Source organism: Stenella coeruleoalba (assembly GCF_951394435.1).
Source record: "Stenella coeruleoalba genome assembly, chromosome: 1".
In the NCBI taxonomy this organism is placed as follows: domain Eukaryota; kingdom Metazoa; phylum Chordata; class Mammalia; order Artiodactyla; family Delphinidae; genus Stenella; species Stenella coeruleoalba.
In genome coordinates, this window is record NC_137169.1 from 41706690 (window position 1) to 41728369 (window position 21680).

The 21680-nt window shown below is 33.4% G+C and overlaps 1 protein-coding gene across 2 annotated transcripts in view; it reads right to left on the reverse strand.

The window, feature by feature from the left end:
• FAF1 (Fas associated factor 1) overlaps positions 1–21680 on the reverse strand; it is a 495949-nt gene that overhangs the window by 216272 nt on the left and 257997 nt on the right. For both annotated transcript variants that reach the window (XM_079933727.1, XM_079933728.1), the window contains one exon: positions 20490–20604. In XM_079933727.1, coding sequence (XP_079789853.1) covers positions 20490–20604 — 115 coding nt within the window. The remainder of the gene's footprint in view (positions 1–20489; positions 20605–21680) is intronic.

The window sequence follows — 21680 nt, forward strand, 5'->3', positions numbered from 1 at the left end:
ACTCAGCCATAAAAAGAAATGAAATTGAGTTATTTGTAGTGAGGTGGATGGACCTAGAGACTGTCATACAGAGTAAAGTAAGTCAGAAAGAGAAAAACAAATACCGTATGCTAACACATATATATGGAATCTAAAAAGAAAAAATGGTTCTGATGAACCTAGGGGCAGGACATGAATAAAGACGCAGACACAGAGAATGGACCTGAGGACATGGGGAGGGGGAAGGGTAAGCTGGGAAGAAGTGAGAGAGTGGCATGGACATATATACACTACCAAATGTAAAACAGATAGCTAGTGGGAAGCAGCCACATAGCACAGGGAGATCAGCTCAGTGCTTTGTGTCCACCTAGAGGGGTGGGATAGGGAGGGTGGGAGGGAGATGCAAGAGGGAGGAGATATGGGGATATATGTTTATGTATAGCTGATTCACTTTGTTATACAGCAGAAACTAACACACCACTGTAAAGCAATTATATCCCAATAAAGATGTTGAAAAAATAAAATACTTCTAATTTTCCCATTCTTATAGTTAGAACACTTAAGCACAGAATTTAAGCAAACTAATTATATGCAGAGTCTACAGAAAGCTATTCTGTAATCTGAACAGTTGCTTCTACAGATATAAATTGACCATATATTACAGATCACAGACACACTAAGAATTCTAATTATTTTAACAAAATTCCTTTAAAAAGAAAACTCTTAGTCATATGGTTAATTTGTTATGATCTTGACTTTGTCAGAAAGAAAGTAGTTAATTTTTTATGTTTTGATTTATTATAAATTTTAAATGTTTATTAGTCTCTGGATGTTTCAATAATATTCTCATTTTCTCTCACTTGAAAAGAAATTCTAACACACTATAAATTTTTAACCCAAACAAGAATCTCCTGTTTTTCTGAATAGCTTAACTATTCCATAGAACTAGGTAAGGTTTAATTAAAATGTCATCACTCCATTATTATTATCCTTGAATCAAACATCTTTAATATCTGTGGTACATTAATTCCATACAGCACAAAATTTCAATGTGCAACTGAGTAGCTGATGCTGAAAGATGTACCTCCAGAGATCGAGTGCACGTGCACCTAATTAGAACTGTTTGAAATTTTTCGCACTTTCAATAAAACCAACAAATATGCATGTTGTCTAATGTCATTTTCTGTCTGACTCGATTTTAACCAACAAAATATTTAACCTATTGTGTAACGTGAGAGCAGAACTTGAAAAATAAAAAAATTATGTTGGTAAGTGATTAGCCTATTTACCTCCTTGATTACAAGTGAATCTGCTACATATTTACTACATACTGCTACTCTCATCAGCCCTTTTAAAAGCAAATTAAAGTACTATAAGTCACATAAAATATGGTGTATGGAACATCAAACTTACTGAGATCTTCAGAGAGTAAGCTGGTATATTTCTGTTCTTTTAATAATTAGTGGTGAGATCTGAACACAGTGTTTTCTTCAAATTTTAAAATAAATTAAAAATGGTTTCAAGTTTAGATCGTAATAGCACATGGAATGGTCAGAAAGCTAGCATTATTTTAAAAAAACTTATATGCATCATCACTATGGAGGATGTTTTAGAAAAAATTAAAAACTCAAATGACTGTTAACATCTTTAAATTTCATTTTATATGTTACGTTGATAAAATCAACAGGAAAATTAATAGAAAGAACAGTACAAGTTGTTTTAAAATAGTAATTTTTAAAGTCATATTTTAAAGTCCTAAGACATTATATTTTCATTTGTTGGTATTTTTAACATCCATGACAAGAGAGAATTAATTGGTTAGTTACCTCTTATAATGTGAAAGAAAATCTTTCAGCTAATTTGAGATGGTTCACACTATTGGCTTCCAACTTGACAATTAAAAGGTAAGTCAGTCAGTTAAGCAATAGATGCCAAAAACTTAGTAGGCAGCAAAGTCATAGCAGGAGTAGCTTAACAAGGTGGTAATGGACAGAAATGCCATCCTTACTGTGCTATTGAAACATGTGTGTATAATAGCCTTATTTTCCAACAGACACTTTTTTTGGTTCAAACTATGAAGCAGAAAGAAAACTGCAGTCCATGACAATGGGTCATTTCAGAACTTGGTCTCAAAAAATACATTAGATTCTAAAATTTAGTTTCTGCCAGCGGAAGTCAGACAGTAGAGGAATAAGACAGTTGATATATTCAATCATTTATTTATTCATTAATTCAGCAAAGAGCTTTCCTATCACATCCAGGCACTGAGGCAAAGATGAATCTGAAGAGTTCACCGTCTACTGGGGGTAGAGACACACAACCACTAGTGTGCTAATAAATTGGCTCTCTGCACAAAAAGCTGTGATTTGAAAAGTTTGCTGATTTCCATGGTGTAAATACTCTCACTGTGGCCGATTTCAAGCTAGCAACAGTTTATCAGGTTCACAAAATTCCTGAATATCTCAGTTAATTTCAACAAATGCCTTTTCTTCTTCTATTCTAAAAGCATTCTGTTCGGTTCTATATAGAGAGAATATAAAGATCAGAAGATGTAGTATAATCCCTCTCTTCTCAAAGAGCATATAGGCTGGACAATGGGCTAAGACAACTACACGTAGAGTGTATGAGGCACATATAACATTTTCTGGCATATGAGGACAAAATCAAGAGATAAGGATAGGTTACATTTATAATAGGACAGAGGATTTTAGGTTTTCTGGAGGATGTATCAGCTAAGTATGGTCTTCCTGAAACATATAGGGGGTCTTTGAACGGTGTGAAGAGAAAGGGTCAAGCAGAAGGAAGAGAGTTAAACGGACCTTTTTAAAAATGGTGGGGTGTGTTCAGAGACAAGTAAGTAATATCATTTAGTAAAATCGAAGGTATGTGGAAAGAAGTGAGAATAATTCCTATAAAAATATTTTAGAGCTAATAAAGTTATACTCACCTATTTGTCTCACTTTCATTCTCACAATCAAATACCTGTCAGGCAAGTAATATTACCACTATGCTAACTTTAAAGATGAGGAAAGAGTCTATGTAGAGACAAAAGGAGGGTGAAGTAGGTTACTCCTCAATATAGACCTCATTAATGGATTAAAGATTTAGGAAATGGAATTGCTGAAGGCACTACAAATCATATAATGGGAAAAAGCAGTGATTTTAGTGGAGACTCTTGGAGACCACTTACCTACAATCTGCATCAGTATCTCTATTTATATAGCAGGAAGAGTTACCATCAAGTCCCACATTCACATGCTCATCAAGACCAAAGCTTTCAGGAGGTGCCATTTTCAACCTGCATAACCATATGCAGCAGGCCTGACTCTAGTAGAGCCTATAAGAATCAAATGAACTAAGGCAGGGGGAGGGGAATTGAAAAGTATAAAACACTAACCCAATGTGAAGCTTCCTCCTCTTTCTCCTCAATGAAGCTATCAACAACTTTAAGGTTAACAGCCAGAATATCACTGACTAGAAAAGTCTCCATAGAAATTCATCCAAGAATTTGAAAAAGAACAGATACATGAATATGTATAACTGAATCACTTTGCTGTACAACTGAAACTAACAGAACATTGTTAATCAATTCTACTAAGAGTTAATCAACTCTCCAATATAAAATAAAAATTAGAACTAATTACACTACTGAAAAAAAGAAACGAAACACACAAATAAGTCCAAATAAAACTGGGAAAATCTGAATTGAAAAAAAAAAAAGAAATCCATCCAAATTACTGTGAAATAAAAACCATTCCAGTTTTTTGGGGTTTTTTTTGGTACGCGGGCCTCTCACTGTTGTGGCCTCTCCCGTTGCGGAGCACGGGCTCTGGACGCGCAGGCTCAGCGGCCATGACTCACAGGCCCAGCCGCTCCGCAGCATGTGGGATCTTCCCGGACTGGGGCACGAACCCGTGTCCCCTGCAACGGCAGGCGGACTCTCAACCACTGAGCCACCAGGGAAGCCCCCATTCCAGTTTTTAATGAGCCTCTACTAGATTATAGATGATAGATAATAACTTCCCACAGAGAATATGTTTTTTAACAGACTAATAATATCTTTATTCTTCATACAAAGTATTCATTCCATGCTCAAATATGCTTCAACAACAATACTGATGAAGAAGCACTATTTTTCTATTTGTAGGTGTAGCACTCTCATTAGCTCTCAGTTCTCCACATCCATTTGTTTGTTTGTTTGTTTAGCTTACATTTTTACTACTCTTAAGTGTACAATTCAGTGATTTTCAATATGTTCACAAACTTGTACAACCATCATCACTAATGAATTCCAGAATATTTTCATCATTGCAAAGGAAACTCCCCCCAAATGGATAAAGGATTTACATGGATATTTCTCCAAAAAAGATACACAATGGCTAATAAGCACATGAAATGATGCCTGCTCAACATCACCAGCCATTAGGAAAATGAAAACCAAAACCAAAATAAAACACCATTTCACATTTACTAGGATGGCTATTATTAAAAAGACAGGAAATAACAAGTGTTGGTGAGGATCCTGGAATAACCTTGTGCATTGCTGGTAGGAATGTAAAATAGTGCAGCCACAGTGGAAAACAGTATGATAGTTCCTCAAAAAGTTAACACAAAATTACCATATGATTCAAAAATTTCACTTGTGGGTAAATATCCAAGAGAACTGAAAGCCGGGGCTTGAATATTTGTTCACCCATGTTCACAGCAGCATTATTCATTATAGCTAAAAGGTGGAAACAACCCAAATGTCTCATCAGTGGATGAATGGATAAAACAAAATGTGGTACAAAAAATATAATGGAATATTATTCAACCTTAAAATACTCTGACACATGCTATAACATAAACGAACCTTGAAGACATTATGCTAAGTGAAACAAGCCAGTCACAAAAGGGCAAAGAGTATATAATTCCATTTATACGAGGTACCTAGAGTAGACAAATTCATAGAAACAGAAAGTAAATGGCGGCTGCCAGGGGCTACAGGGGAGAGAGGTACGGGGGTTATTTTTAATGGGTATGGGATTTCAATTTGGGAAGATGAAAAAATTTCTGGAGATGGATAGTGGTGATGGTTGCACAACAATGTGAATGTACTTGATTCCACTGAATTATTTGCTCAAAAATGGTTAAAATGATAAATTTTATGTTTTGTAAATTTTACTAAAACCATGGAAAAATCATATATATGGCAAATTCAGATATTTTTTAGAAAGCCAAAAATATTTTAGAACTTTGAAAATTTGCTTAGGTAGTGAGAGATATGCACACAAAAACAAATGTGTACACAAATAAACATGAAGATTTAAACTGACTTTCCTAATTTATTAAACATTCTATGGGTACCCATATGAAAACCACTGTGCTGCATTTAAATTACATTATAGTTCTCATTATGAAAACTGCTGCACGTAAATAAATACACAATTATTTAAATATATCTAGTATTTTTAATGCATTGTGTTGCATACCTAGTGGTTTATTATTAATGAAATGTAAAAAACAAAAACAAACAATAAGACAAAGGAAAACAACAACCAAAAAAACTATATTCATTAGCAGCCATGACCCATTCCCCTTTACTACTCAGCCAGGTGCCCCTGGCAACCATGAATCTACTTAAAAAATTTTTTTTTAATAGGCTTTATTTTTTAGAGAAGCTTTAGGTTCACAACAAAGTTGAGCAGAAGGTACAGAGTTCCTTCCCATATACCCCTTGCCTCCACATAGCCTTCCCCATTATCAACATACCCTACCAGAGTAGTATATTTATTACAACTGATGAGCCTACACTGACATGTCATTATCACCCAAAGACCATATTTTACATTAGCGTTCTCTCTTGGTGCTGTATCTATGGGGTCTGGACAAATTTATAATGACATGTATCCACCATTATAGTATTATACAGAGTAGTTTCAGCCCTACTAATCTACTTTTTGCCTCTATACCTTTTCCTATTCGGGCATTTCATGTAAATGTAATCACACAATACAAGGCCTTCCTTGTGTCTGTCTCTTTCACTTAGTGAAATTTTCTCAAGATTCTTCTATTTTTTTAGCATGTATTGGTACTTCATTCGTTTTTATGACTGAATGAATAATATTCCATTTACGATGTACCACATTTTGTGTATCCATTCAACAGTTGATGGATATTTGGATTGTTACCATGTTTTGACTATTAAGAATAATACTGCTATACACAGAGAGATCAGCTCAGTGCTTTGTGACAACCTAGAGGGGTGGGATAGGGAGGGTGGGAGGGAGACGTAAGAGGGAGGGGATATGGGGATATATGTATACATATAGCTGATTCACTTTATTATACAGCAGAAACTAACTCAACATTGTAAAGCAATTATACTCCAATAAAGATATTAAAAAAAGAATAATACTGCTATTAATATTCATGTGTACATTTTTGTGTGGACATATGTTCTCAATTCTCTTGCTGTGTGTGTGTATGGTGTGTGTATGTGTATCTATCTATCTATCTAGGAGTGGAATTGCTAGGTCATATAGTATACTCAATGTTTAACTTTTTGAGGAACTGCCAAACTGTTTTCCAAAGCTACTGTATCATTTTACATACCCGCTTGTCTGAGGCTTTCAATTTCTCAACATCCGTGCCAACACTGTTATTGTCATCTGTTTTACTCTAGTCATCCTAGTGGTATGAAGTGGTATCTCATTTTGGTTTGGGTTTACAATTCCCTAATGACTAAAGATGTTGAGCAACTTTTCATGTGTTTACTGACTGCATATCTTCTCTTGAGAACTGTCTATTCAAATCTTTTCCTCATTTTAATATTAGTTTATTTTTCTTTTTGAGTTGTAAGAATTCTTTATATATTCCAAATACAAGTCTCTTACCAATATATGGCTTGGAAATATTTTCTTCCATTCTGTGAGTTGTCTTTTCACTTTATTGATGTTGCTCCTTGAGGCACAGAAGTTTTTAATTTTGATGAAGTCCAATTTACCTACTTTTCCTTTTGTTACTTATGTTTTGGTGTCATATCTAAGCAACCACTGCCTAACCCAAGGTCACAAATTTATTCCTATGTTTTCTTCTGAAAGTTTTATAGTTCTAGCTTTTACATTGAGGTCTTTGATCCAATTGAGTTAATTTTTATATATGATTTAAAGGAATAAGCCAATTTCCTTCTTCTGCATGTAGATATCCAGTTGTCCCAGAACCATATTTTTATTTTTTATTTGTATTTTTTTTTTTTGTGGTACACGGGCCTCTCACTGTTGTGGCCTCTCCCGTTGTGGAGCACAGGCTCCGGACGCACAGGCTCAGAGGCCATGGTTCACGGGACCAGCCGCTCCACGGCATGTGGGATCTTCCCGGACCGGGGCACGAACCCGTGTCCCCTGCATCGGCAGGCAGACTCTCAACCACTGCGCCACCAGAGAAGCCCCCAGAACCATATTTTTAAAAGACTATTCTTTCCATGTTGAGTTGTCTTGGCAATCCTGCTGAAAGTCAATTGACCTTGAGGGTAAGGAGTTTATTTCTGGACTTCTAATTCTATTCTACTGATCTATATGTCTATCCTTATGGCAGTACCATAGCCTTGATATTCACATAGAATTTTAATTCACTTACCACAAGTGAAGTTAATGACATCAAATTAATAACACTTTTATTGTATCTCAGTATTTTAAAACTCTTCTTATATATTAGAAAGACTTGCTATGTTTGCACAATTCACTTTTAAAGTCTTGTTGCATCATATGTATTTAAAAAGGTAAAAGTCTACTTTAAGATAAAAATAAAACTATTCAGAAAAAAATCTTAATAAGTTCAAACATCATGGCAACAGAGGCCTCTATTTTAACCTTAAATCTCTTAAATAACACCTTTATGAATAAAGGGATATTTACATTCCACAGTGACAAATATGCATATTTACATACACAGTTATTGCCTACTGACCAGTTTTCTCCTTTGCTCCCTCCCCCTCCCACACACAAGGTTGACTTGAAGCACATATGAAATTTTTAAATTCACATGTAATCACCAAATTTTAGAACCAGAAACATTTTCGGAAATCATTTCCTAATTTTCATAAATGACCCAGACCCAGAGTAGTTAAATGAACTGCCCAAACTCATATAGGTAGAGAGCACAGTATCAGATATTAGAATCTAGGTTTCTAAACTTCCTTTCAACCACTGGATGCTGACTCATGTAAATATTTGCTCATTCAACAATCATTTAAAAGGTGCTAGCCACTAGGCTTAGTGCTATAAATATGAAGATTAAATGACTGAGATCCTGCCCTCAAGGAGCCTACCATGATAAGGTAAAGAAACACAAATAAAAAAAAGCAAATAAAAGGACAGAAGTGGTGCAACAGAAGTGCTGCAACAGATGCGCCTAATAGGTTCAATGGGACACAGGGACTTTATGCATATTTTAAGGTTCTAAGACACTTTATATTTTCTCTAGCAAAAACTGAGCTTCTGCAGTTCTACACTATGAAAAAGCCAAACAAATGAAAAAGAAATACCAGGCCACTCAAGGCTAGACAATCATATAGCTTGTTAGTGGCAGGGGGTTAGAACTCAGATTCCCTATACCATAGTGCAATAATCTTTCCACTACCATAAGCTAACTAATTGCCAATTGAGAAGTACTGTTAGTTTGATTAAAATCTGTAACACTGCATCCCTAGATTCAGAAAACATTTTTTAAAAATCAGTTTTTATTGACTTAAAAAAATTTTTTAATCAATTTTTACAATCTCATTTAGAAGGGAAACTACAAAGAAGTTACCTGGCAGACACTACAAATTAAGGATAACATAAATCTACCTTAAAGTAGTTTTATTTTTTACTGTTGTGCAAATTACCTATTCTCAGCCTCATTTTTAACAAATGAGAATTTATGAAGCCAAATCAGAGAGATCCTCTCATAATAATCCCCTTGAGAAAGTACATATTCATGTCAACATTAATACTTGAAATGCTTGAAATATTCAGACATACTTGGATAACTTCACATTTACAAATGCCTCTAAGTTACAAATAATCTCACTGATTTATAGATTCTTCTTTTTTAGTTCAGTCATTCATTAAGCACACACCTACTCTGTGACAAATTCAGTGAAAGGCCAAGAAACAAAGAGATAAATTCAATACTTTTCCTATTCTTAAGGTGCTCTTAGTCTAACAGGAGAAATAAATCAGTTAACAGATAATTGCAGATGAGTGTGGTAAATGCTTTGACAGATACATGTTCACAGGCAGAGGAGCTCAGCAAAGAGACACCTAACCTGAATAACCACAAATTTGACCACTGAGATTAAATAACCACCTGGCTCACAACCTTTGGCTTCAAATTACTTATGGCAGTTTCAACAAATCAGTTTCCCCTCTTCACAGGACAAAGATAGGCCATAAGTGAGGTTATTCCACAAAACAAAACAGAACAAAAAAACCCCACATCATAGTCTCTAGAGCCAGTTCCTGGAAATTCAGAGTAACTGTTGAGCAGAGGGTATGTATTATCGACAACAGAAATGACTGATTTGAAGGAGCAACATTCATTTAAATTTATGACATGTATGCATGTCAATATATCAATCACATTTACTTTAGAGTGATACTTCATACATTGCTCCATTCATTACATACAAAAATGGGTTACGATATTTGAAATTACAATTACCAGTAGAAACTAGGACTCCTAAGACATTTTACTGTATTTCTGAAATTTCTAATTCCAAGCAAATTGATCCATGTGCATACCTGTTATCATCACAAAAATTTTTACCTGTAAGAAAACAGCAGCCTTTAAAAACACCTTATTAAGATTCTCTTGTTTACAAGGTAAAGTATAAGGGAAACATCTCCTAATTCAACAGAAATGAACTGATGTTTCACTGATATTCTATAATTATTAGATATTACAAGTATACCTCTTAGGTGAAAATATTTCACATTTTCATCAGGCAAAGGCAGGGGTGTAAATGTAAAGTGCTTTCGATAACAGAACACCAAAAGGACTAGAAACAAATGGCAACCTGCATATTTTGAATTTTACATACATAATCTATAACTCTAATATTTGTTTTTGAAATGGAATTTTTATATAATTATTAACAAGAGAATTAGGAATCTTACTAATTATCTCACAATTTATTTAAATATAATGATGAATTTTTTTCCCTTCATAATGATTACTGGATCTCTTCTATATTTACTTCAGTAACTATCATAATGTGATAACAATACAACCTACAACAAAATAATGACAAGTATTAAATAAAATAGAAAAAAAAAGTCAGCAAGACAAAGGGAAAGAGGCTAAGAAAGTCGTGTAAAACAAGATTTCAACCCATCTGAAATAAGCTTGACAATATAGAACTTTAACTTTCCTAAATACTTTAAGAGTTTCCATCACTGTACTAACACTTAGAACAGACTTATCTCTATCAGAGAACAAAAAGAGATTTACATAAATGGATACAGACTGGAAATGTGACATATTCAGGAGGTACAGCATGTATGTAAAAATTCAAGAGCTGCTTATCTTTAAAATCTACAAAATGGAAGGTTCAGTCCCCTTTATAATATGGTTTCTCTATTAAGCTACCTGCTTTTCTTTTTTTTAAACTCCCTACTCATAAAGCAAGAAAAATTTTATCAGTATCATTAAATATTCTCCTCATAGACAACTTGAAAGCAATTCAGATTATTTCAGTCAAATAGGAAGTCATGGTTCCTTGATCTCTAACAATGAAAGAGAAATTACACGTATAAGAGTCTTATTTAGAACATTTTCTTGTCCTCTCACTCCATAGTTTAATCTTGGACTTCATGTGGAGTATAACTTATGCTGCCCTCCCAAGATACATAAAGTTTGTACTTTCTCAAATAGAGGTTATTTAATCCTAAATATCCCGTCACAAATATAAGTAGGCTTCATCTCCCTTTGTATGGTCTTTGTCTTGGAGAGAGAAAATATTCTCTTGGATGCCTACAGTCATTTCTATTCATTCCTAGGAGTTAACTAGGAGGTTCCTCTCTCACCTTCTTCTGAAATTGTTCCAATCACATTTATTTCTTCACTGTTTTTTTTTTCCCCAAAGTCTCTAAATCAACCCCAACAAACATCTGGCTTTTATTCTTATGCCTTCAGTTACTTCTAATTTGTGGGCATCTGACTTTTCTAGCATAAATTTCTAGCAAATTACTCCATAATCAATGTGTGTAATAGCTGTAGCTAAAAAGGAAAAGATTTCTTCCTTGTGTTCATCCTCATGGATACCATACCTCTAGACACTGAACACTACAACTCTGCTGGCATTTAAAAATTCTATTTTGCACTGTATGTGCAAATCTAATTTGTTTTCCACTGTCACTCATAGGACTTTTCCGGCATTATTCTTTTCCAAAGTATCTTCTTCCCTCTTGTTTCCTTCATCCTTTTCCATCTAGTGTCCATGTTCAGTATTATTTCTCCCCCTGCTCTCCCTCCACCCCCATGCATTAGCTGTAAAATAGATGTAAAGCTTGGTGTAAGTCCAAAAATTTTATGATCAAAATACATACTTAGCAAATTGTTTGGCTAAATCTTTCATGTATGATGAAAGATTATTACCACAATTCATTAGCAAATTATAGACTTTGAAATGTAGGCAGACAAATATTTGGCCCTGTATCAATCAATTTGGACCAGCTGGGTAGAAATTCACACAATCCTAGGAAACCCAAGAAGTGAGGTGCTCTTTCATTTTTCATTCACTTGAAACATTAAAGAAAAATTACCATTCTACAAAAATGTCCACTTTTCGAGATTTTAGCAGCAGCATTTTAGATTGAGTTTTATTTTCAGTCAATTACTACTTTAGTGACCAATAAACTGATCCTTTTTCTTGCAATTGACTGCAGAAGAATAGTGCCTAATGCACACATAGGCACCTTGCTATCTGACCATTATATTCCAGTTTAAAAGCTAAATATTTAATAATGGTTCTATTGCCCTAAAAAGCAGGCAGGGGGCTACTTCTACATACACTAAATCAGCCTGGAAACTAATTTTGCAGTTATTCATGATAAATAATATTAACATTCTTCCTCTGAGCCTCTCTTGCCTAGTGAGGTGACCCTGTACAAAGATTCTGATTGATCCTATGTCTGTCTGTTTTGGTTAAGCTATCAGGCTGTATATGGGAACAGCTGCACTTTGGGAGCAACTTAAAACAAATTTCATCTTAGTGGCATCTAATCCAGTCCTTGGTACAAGACACATGGAAAAGTCAGTGTCAAAATTAAACAATGCCGTCTTTGCAATGAGCAGATGCTTTTGCCTTGCAGCTGTAAAAACCTTAAAACAATCCAGTACTCTACTGTCTGGTCACGCAATGACCACAAAGCAAGGAATACATTTTGTCATTTAGAGAAAATGTTTACTGTGAGCTTTTAAAGTCTTTTTTCTTTAAAAAAAATGTTTAAGAAAATAATAAAAGGAATACATTGAGTGTAATAATAAGGTAATACAGTCCTAAATTGAGCAATAAAAAAATTTTAAGCATATTCGCCAAAATAAATATGTTTGAAAAAGAATAACTACTTGACTAAATAGTATTAGGCCATACACAAAACACATCAGACAAAAGAAAAATTACCATACACGTGTTTTAACAGGTTATAGACAAATAATCTTTGGTATATAAGGATAAACATGCAAATATTTTCTATATGCAGGCCTTATCTTAATATACCTAGTCTTAGTCTAGCTTATGTTTATGAGCATTTTATATTCATTTACCTACCCATCCTTTGATTTACTTCCTTCTTTGTTTTTGCTTATGTTTTTGCTGGGGGAGGGTGGGGTGGGGAGAAAAATGGGGAGGTTATATAATTCTTATTTTATGGCTAGAGGATAGTTAAATGCTAAAACATTTCTCAGCTTAAGTAATGTGGTACTTATCAAAGTCTATAAAGAAACGGCAGCCTTTTCCAAACTTTACCCTATAGAAGAGAACCTTGCCTCTGACATTCAGGAATCTAGGGGTTAATATTTTAATACTGAAATAAACTCTTCTTCATGAGGAGAAACACTCCAACTACTGTGTGTGGGAAACCAAAGAACTAGCCCCACCTAAATAAATGACTGCATGGTCATGATCAATCCACTTCTGCTAATTGAGGTTCTGGCTTTAAAGGTAGTTTTTTATGGTACCTACAAGAAAGAGAATCTAGTAGTCTTACCTTTATTTTAAATAGTCTACTGCAAAAAATTTTTTTCAGTAAGTTTTTCCTAATCAGATTTTTTTCTTGAAATCCCTTTTTCCCAGAGGATATCAATTCATTAACACCTCATTGCTTATAAATTTCATTGGATATTTTGTTAGTTGAAGGTCTGGGGATTCCCCTTATGTTCCTCCCCACCCCACAACGAATATTTCAATGAACAAGTCCCAAAGTAATGACCACATTAATAGGAAGTTAATTAAATTTAATTTAAATATCAAAGAAGGCATGTTATCCTATCCTCTTCATTAAAATCTTTGAGAAGTAAAACTAAATATTTTTGTGGTTGTCTTTGTATTTCTATATTTTATTTTCTAAAAATGTAATTAAAACATGTTGACGTATAAAGCATATTGATGCATTATGCCAAAAATACAAATTCTAGACATTCATTTTTTGTAAAATGTTTACAATTATCCTTAAGTCATATAATACTATTGGTATGATTTTGTTGTATTCTTTGTTAATGGTTATAATTGAAATAAAGTTGAATTACAGTGTCAATAATACATGTCATCAAACAAAAGTAAACCATGGAACAAAAATATATCACAAGAGAATTATACTTGAAAGTATAAAAACATACAAATACAAAATAACTGACATGTATTCCTAGATATGATCCCTTGTATTTTAACCCACATAAGCTTAGAATAAGAATTAATCATTTTACATAAGCTAATAATAAGAATTAATCATTTTACAGTGTCAGTGTTCCAAATTATATACAAACGGCTTTTAAGGATAAGAAATAATTATAAATTTACACAAACTGGATTTGCTTATACTTTCTTGTTATTTTTATAATAACTTTGGTTAATAATCACAATTATGCTAACAAGAACTGTGCAAAAATATTTTGTTTGGAAGTGCATTTGAACTTGTTATTAATTATGCAATTCCAATTTACATTTAATGGACTTTAATACATTACATATTTTTATGGGAACATGTGGAGATCTGGAAAAACGGTTGGCTCGAATAAGTGGTTCTCTTTTAAGTTCATTTTATCCCTTTGGGTTCACTCAATAACAGCAATATATTTTTAAAGTATATATTTTACTGAAAAAATACATAAGTAAGTCACAAACCAAAAGCTAACAGATGTGTGACTTCTAATTAGTTATAATAATCTCTGCTTCGATGCCATTAGAATGAGCCTTTCTTTTCTTTTGAAAACTAAAAAAGCTTTCCTTTGAATTTTAAACTGTCAGGGTGCTTCAAAGTCAGTGTACAAAATCTGCTTTGATTAAAATTTTAGACATCTACAGTGATAACTTTATGAAAGGAAAATATTAAATTATAATTATCCTAAACAGACACAGTCTTGTGAAACTAACCCTACATTCATGTTAAAACACAAAGAGTTGAATATAATGAATTTGATTCATCCTCGAACACAAAGCTTCACCACAGTAAACTCAGTCAACTGTTGCTCTTGCGCCTATATTCATGGTGCTTAAATAGCTCACTTTAAAACAAAAAAAACTCCAATTGGCTTTTCATATATCCACCCTCCCCAAAAATAACGCACTTGAAAAACTCAAATGATATGAAAGGCTTCAAGGCCTCTTTTCTCCCTTTCATACCCCTTTTTTTTATTTCTGTTTGCAGTAATCTGCCTTTCTCTTTCTCTTTCTCATTGCTACAGAGCAAGCGAGGAGGCTCAGAGCTTTGAAAAGGGGGCTCAATGTGTAATGGGTCCACTAGAATTAATTTACTTGCACCAAATCCATTGAGCACAGAGGGTTTTTTTTCCCCCTCTCTCTCTCTCCCTCTCACTCCTCAAATCATTTGGAGTCGAACGCAGCCCCCAGCCTTTGTAATTCTAGTAAAGCACTTAAAGTGCACAGTAGGTGTTCATGAGGACCATCTGGTCAAAAGCAAAACAAGCTGCTGATTTTGCCTTTGAATAGAATGAAGCAAGTGTGAATTAGTCTCTTCAATTAGCACTATTACAACCTGTCAAGTGCATATTGTAAAACAGGATTATTACAGTATTGGTCACCAGTGCAATTATTTACTCTCTGCCTTTTCTTGCATATAAAAATGTCTTATGTTTATTAGTTTCTGATAACTGAACATAATATCTCTTAACCCAGGCATTTTAAAACTACCAACACACAAATCACAGATTATGAAATACAGTCGGCCAAGAAGCTGTTAGGATACACATATCTTAAGTAACAAAGGTCTAAAGCACCATCGACTCTTAACAAAATTTCATTGTCTCTAACCTTCTTGAATGTAGGTGAAGAAATACTTACATGGCTAAAAAAAGATGTCCAATAGAGATTATTCTAAAATACTTTCGGAGGGAAAGAAAGACTTGTCAGTTCCAAATAGCTGCATTGTAAATATTAAATTTATTTCCTAAGGGGATAATTTATTAAGCATCACAGAAAACCCCAAAGTTTATAAAATGATCATTACTGACTTATTCATTTGAAGTGGTATAACTTCAACAGATCTCAGTAACAAAGTGCAACTTGAAACTTACATACATGCAAAAGAAACTCAGTCTCCTTTTCTGAAAGCTGAAAAAAGGCTCAAATTCATTGCCCAGTTGCTTAAGAAATTATCTCTCTTTCATTCTTCCTAAGACGTCATTTTGATTTCAAATTTTTAAAAATCAAACTATGATACACGCTAGTTAAAATGGGTTCATTCTAATTGAGCTTATATATGCCGTTCATCTTACAGTAAAAATAAACCACGTAAACTTTTAATTAAATAAGCACACAATTTAATTTACCCTATTGCATATGCACATTCTTATCTCTCTACTCTTCAGTTCTGTGCCAGCAGCCCCCACCCTCTCCATACTGGAAAACAAACAAACCAAAAAATAAACAAACAAACTATACGTAAAACACATACAGAAAGGGCATGTTAGTTAAGAAGTTTTAGTCAACCCACTACTAGAAAATTGCTCTTTAGTATAATCTGTAAAAGACTACAAATGTACCGTTAACAACGTCCAGCATTAAAGGAGAATAGTTTGAAATATGTATTAGTCAAGCAAGTTGAGTAAGTAGCAAGTGAAAAATAGACACAAAAAACCCAACAGGAGTTTCAAATTTGCAGAATCAGAATTAGTCTCATGATTTCACAATTATTTAGCCAACATTATTTTTAAGGACCGGTATGATTTATTTAGTTCACTTCTTGTTGCTAATTCAAAAGTAGTGGCTTCCCACTTAACAATTGCTAGTATTAGTAGTGAAATGTTTTACTATTCCATGCAGGATATATCTTTATAAGTTGTCGATTTTTCCCTTTAATTCCCATTGAGAACTAAATAAACACTAATAAGAACAGTGAGAATTCTAGGGTAAAGTGAAACTCAGAAAAGGATTTAAATAATTCCAATAGCTCTTCATAGTGCTTCTCGATGTAAGAGATAAGGAATACTACATGATTCCGTACCAAAAATACTTTGGTTTTTTATCAGTGTTATTCTGGGTCATGTGTGTATTCCTTAAGTTTGTATGACATCTAAAAGAAAAGTGATATTTTGTCTAATAGGAGCTTTTGCAATAGTAAGATGGACAACAAAGAATTAGTTTCCAAGAAAAGTTGGCTTGATTTCAGGGACTTTATTTCCTTTTCCACACCTGGGTTTAGGATCTGAAGTAGGCAAATCAATCTTTTTTCCCCCTAATTTAACCAATCCCAAGTGCATTTGTAGCCACAGATCTTTAAAAATCAGAATTACTGAAATCTGTACAATTAACTGTTTAAAAATCTAAATTCTCAGTGTAGAAAATTCATTAAAATAAGGTAAGCTTGTTTAAATTTTCAGGGAAATTCACTAATTTAAAGTGTGTCAACTAGGTAATTAAGGATCCAAGAAGGTAGAAAGACAGATTGTCACAAAGTTATTGTTACATTATTTGATAATTTTTATAAACTATTTTGTCATAATGGAAAAAGGGAAAGGATTTTTATTCTTATGACTACTTGCAACCCTCCATTCTGACCTTTTTATACTGTCATTGCCTTTTCCACAAGTAGGAGGATAATGTAAGTGGAAGGATTTGTAAAGAGCTTAAAAAAAATAACCTCAATATCTAACTAGCTTAAATTAAAGTCTAGAGCACCCAAAGGATATAAGTCATGCATTGTGAGGCAAGAGATCACAGAGACAGAATGAACAAACACTTGTACAACTATCGGTTTATCACCACTAACCTGCATGAACATATGGTCACTGAAGAGTTATTTAAAATTCAAACTGCAGCTAAGTTCTATTTTCTAAGTCAGTATTTTAAAAAATGTATTTTGTTAATTAAAAATTGAAATTATAGTACCTTTGTCAATCCTATTTCATTTAATAGAACTTTCCCTCTGGAGGGAAAATATTACAAGAGATTTCTTTTAGAAATGCAAGGCTTTCAAAAATTAAAAATACCAGAAAATGGTATTTTTTCCCCCACCTACAATAAAAATAATATACAACTACACTGGAAAATAAAATCAGTTGTTTTTTTTTTTATTTCTTCCTTTTATATGTTGGTCGGAATTCACTGTTGAACCTATCAAACAACACTGAAAAAAGATTTCTGAAACTGGTGACAAAAATTAATTTACAAGTTAGGATATATGGTATCATTAAGCTTCCAAATTAATAGCAAAAATTCTAGCATTTATAAAGTAACACTACAAAATCATTTCAAGACTATATTTTTATTGTGTTGCAACCTGACTTTCAATCATGCAACAACAAAAATACATGTACTTAAGTGTCACTGTGGGTTGCATGGCTGTAGCATAAGAGCATCTTGTCCTCCTTGAACCCCATTCCAGATATTCCACAAGTTGAAGGAGAGAAGTCTTAGGATTAGGCCTACAGAGTGTGATCCTAGGCCTAGAGAGTATAATCCACATTCCATTTCTAAACTGTACAGAATAAAAGAGTTTTTGTGTACCTGTCTGCCCACAGAAAAGCAACAGATATTAGAAACAACTGCATATATTTTTTTTCCTGGCAACTAGCATTTCAAATATTATTTTAAATCAACTTTTAAAAGATTAAAAAAAGGAAAAAAGAAAGAAAAAGAAGAAACCAAACTCTTGTTGAGAAATACATAAGGATATTTGTCTGCAAAAATATTTTCAGGACACTTTTCATTTAGAAAATGGTATACTGTTTTCAAGTCCTTGAAGCTTAAAATATATTTGGTAATCTAAATAGCAGGACGCAGAGAACAGTTTCAGCCAACTGTGGCACACAATGGCACATTTACAGAATTTTAAGTATTTCTTTTAATAATTGATGTAGTCATTTTGAATCATTCTGCATAGGATATCAGGTGTGAGCAGATTGCATTAACGCTGCTTAAACATTTCAACTTGTCAGTATGGCCAACTCGATTTCGGAAATATTTGCAGTATTTTCCCATCGAAACAGTAATAAAGGCAAAATAAATATATGCCACTACTTTATAATCACCGAACATTAATGAATATTTTATGTCTTTTTAAATCTCCCTGTTTAATTTAAAAGGGTGAAATTAAGTCTCCTCCCTGCAATATGCCAATTATCTGTAAATCAAACAATAACTTGGCTATTATGCTCCTTTTTGTTAATATAAGAGAAGCTAATTTGAAAACACTGAACGGCATTTTTAGACTATCAGTTTAATAGTCCTCTCTGCCCCCTTGTGGGAGAAAGTTGAAACACACTCAAACTATAGAAACTGGAAATGTTAAAACAAAAATGCAAAAAAACAAAAAAATGTAAAATTCTGGCTGTAAATATTGCAATCAGAAAAAAAAAAAAATAAGGCAGTCTATATGTACCCTTCATGCGATATACTACTCTTCAACTTAAAAAAGGAAATCAACAACAGAATGAAATTTACCTATTATCTTTGCTGTTCTTGATTAAACTGGGGTTATTTATTTTGAAACTGAATTCCTTATTTAATTTTATTCAATATATAATTTAAATTTCATAATCATGAGGCTCCCAGAATAACTCTGTGATAGGGCCAGAGTTAAACATTATTTTTAATATAAAAATGACAATGATTCTTCAATGAATTAAAATTTTAAATTTAGAGAACATCCATTATAGAGATTAAAAATGAAATGGCAATTAATATATTTAAAATCCTGAAAAAAATCAAATAATTTAAACCTATGATTCAAATTAGGGACCAAGAAAAATCTTAAAGATCTTAGTTACTAGTCAACAAACTATTCAAGTGATAAACAGAGAAAATAAACTTCAAGTAATGAGTTATTTACGCCAAATTCAGAAGTTGAAATTTATTGATAAAACATGAAAAAAGAAAAACCATTAACAGTCATTACTGAAATAATTCATATACTTCCGAAAAATGATTAGGATGAAAACAACTTGTTCTTTCAATATGACATTAGTAATTAGTTGAAGCAATGTAGTCCAAGAAAAAATTTATGAAATAATCTAAGATTAAACAAGATTAATTTTCTTTATAAAAACATGAGTGGACAATGACTGTTGTCTTCATAATTTACAAGGGGTATTGTGACATAATCATCATTTCACTGTCTCTAAACACAAGTCTTGTCACATAGCCTTATACATTTTCCCCCCCAAAGCAGATAAATTACTAGCTTTTAGGTGGGTGGGGCCACAGACAAGAAGTTACCTCTTCTCTCTTGGGGGAGGTTCTTTTTGAAACAGTGGCCCTGGTTGGTCACATTGATGAAAATATTTACACTATACATAGATTCTTCTTAGATACTCTGAGCTAAATGACTGGGTTCCCTACAGCATCTCACGAATACTGCCCAAGGCTGGAATTCAACTGCTTAAGAAAAGCCTCCTCAATTCCTTTTGGAAATAGGCAGGATACACACTATAAATAATATGTTTGAGAGCAACCTTTCAAATAAAGTATACGCATGTTCGAAAATGCACGCTGTCGATAATCTCCAAATTAATATTCTGAATAACTACTATAAAACTATGAAATATGTAACAATGTGTTTTTTTTTAAGCAGGGTTTTAAAAGTTGACTATTTTAAGAATTATCAAGAGCTTTCATTTACAACATCTATCTTTCTAGGTCAAGTCATTTAATGTATCTATAGTAATCACTGATGCTCAAGTTAATTAAAATTAAAAACCCAATAATGAAACATAAAGAGAGTTTCCAACCAGAACACATAAGCCCTCTTTAACAGGGTCAACATTAGCTATAATGAGCTACCTTTATTCCTTAGCTGTGAGACATAACTCACCTCTTGAATGGTACTGCTTCCTGAGAAGTTCAGGTTGTACTCCCGCTGGACTTCCCGGTGGGTGATGATCAGCATGAAGTTTTGATTTAATGACTCCTGCAGGGCACTGAAAGGGCTGAAAGAGAAACAAGGAACTCTGAGATGAACAAGTTCTAGCTTGCTTTATGGTTAGCTGAAAAAACCCCAGGAGTACCATAACCTCCACACAGGCATGTCCGGGCCCAATGTTATCATCTTTTCAGCTCCTAAAGGCAAGAGAGCAAGCTGAGAACAACCAAGGGGAGTTAACCTGTTAACTCCTTCTCTACCAAGGTGTTTTTAAACTTCAGTTATAAATACTTTGCATACATAAGAATTTTGACAAGTCATGTGCTGCTGTCTGCATATGTATTTTCTCCAAGAGAAGCAAATTTGTCAATTTTATTAAATTCCAAATATGCTACTAAAATGTATACCCAAAAACTCTGGTTCAATTCCAAATGAAACAGCAGTTCTGGAAGAACAGAAATTTGAAACTATTGTTTATACTCATGAGTGTCATATAGGTATACAAATGCAGTTTCAGTAAAAATTGAGAAAGTATGGAAATCTACAGAACTTTAATTGCTATACCGAAATTCCTTCAAAATAATTGTGCTTTCACTTACAAGTCAGAAATACCGAGAATTCAGAAACTGGAGAATTCAGAGCAATATTAAACTCTGTGCCAAAGTTCCAAAATGTAAGAAATGTGTCAGAAACATGAAGAATAAATGAATTTAGCCACATCAATTAAGAAAAATAGGCCATGGTTCTATTTGTTTATAATATTAAAAAGCACCATCGGCAATGAAAATAAAAATCTGTCACCATTATGTATGAACAATCTGTATTGCTAGTCTCAAGTGTAGTGCTAGTCTCTCTTCCATGCTATGCTTTAGAAGCAAAAAAAATATACGGTTCTGGCCTTCATCACTCCTCCTTTGCCAATATGTAACTATGTGATAAATATAAATGCAACATAAGATTAGAATTAGGCAGTTAATCTGTGTGTCCCAGTGTCACCCATCGAGTTCACAGGTAAATTACAGATTCAAAATACCTAGGAAACACCTATATACAGCATGAAATATTATTGATCAAAGTCAAGGGAAATAATACCCCACTAAAATAGAGTTTCTTCAGGCAGGGACCTTTGTGTTTGATCCTTAC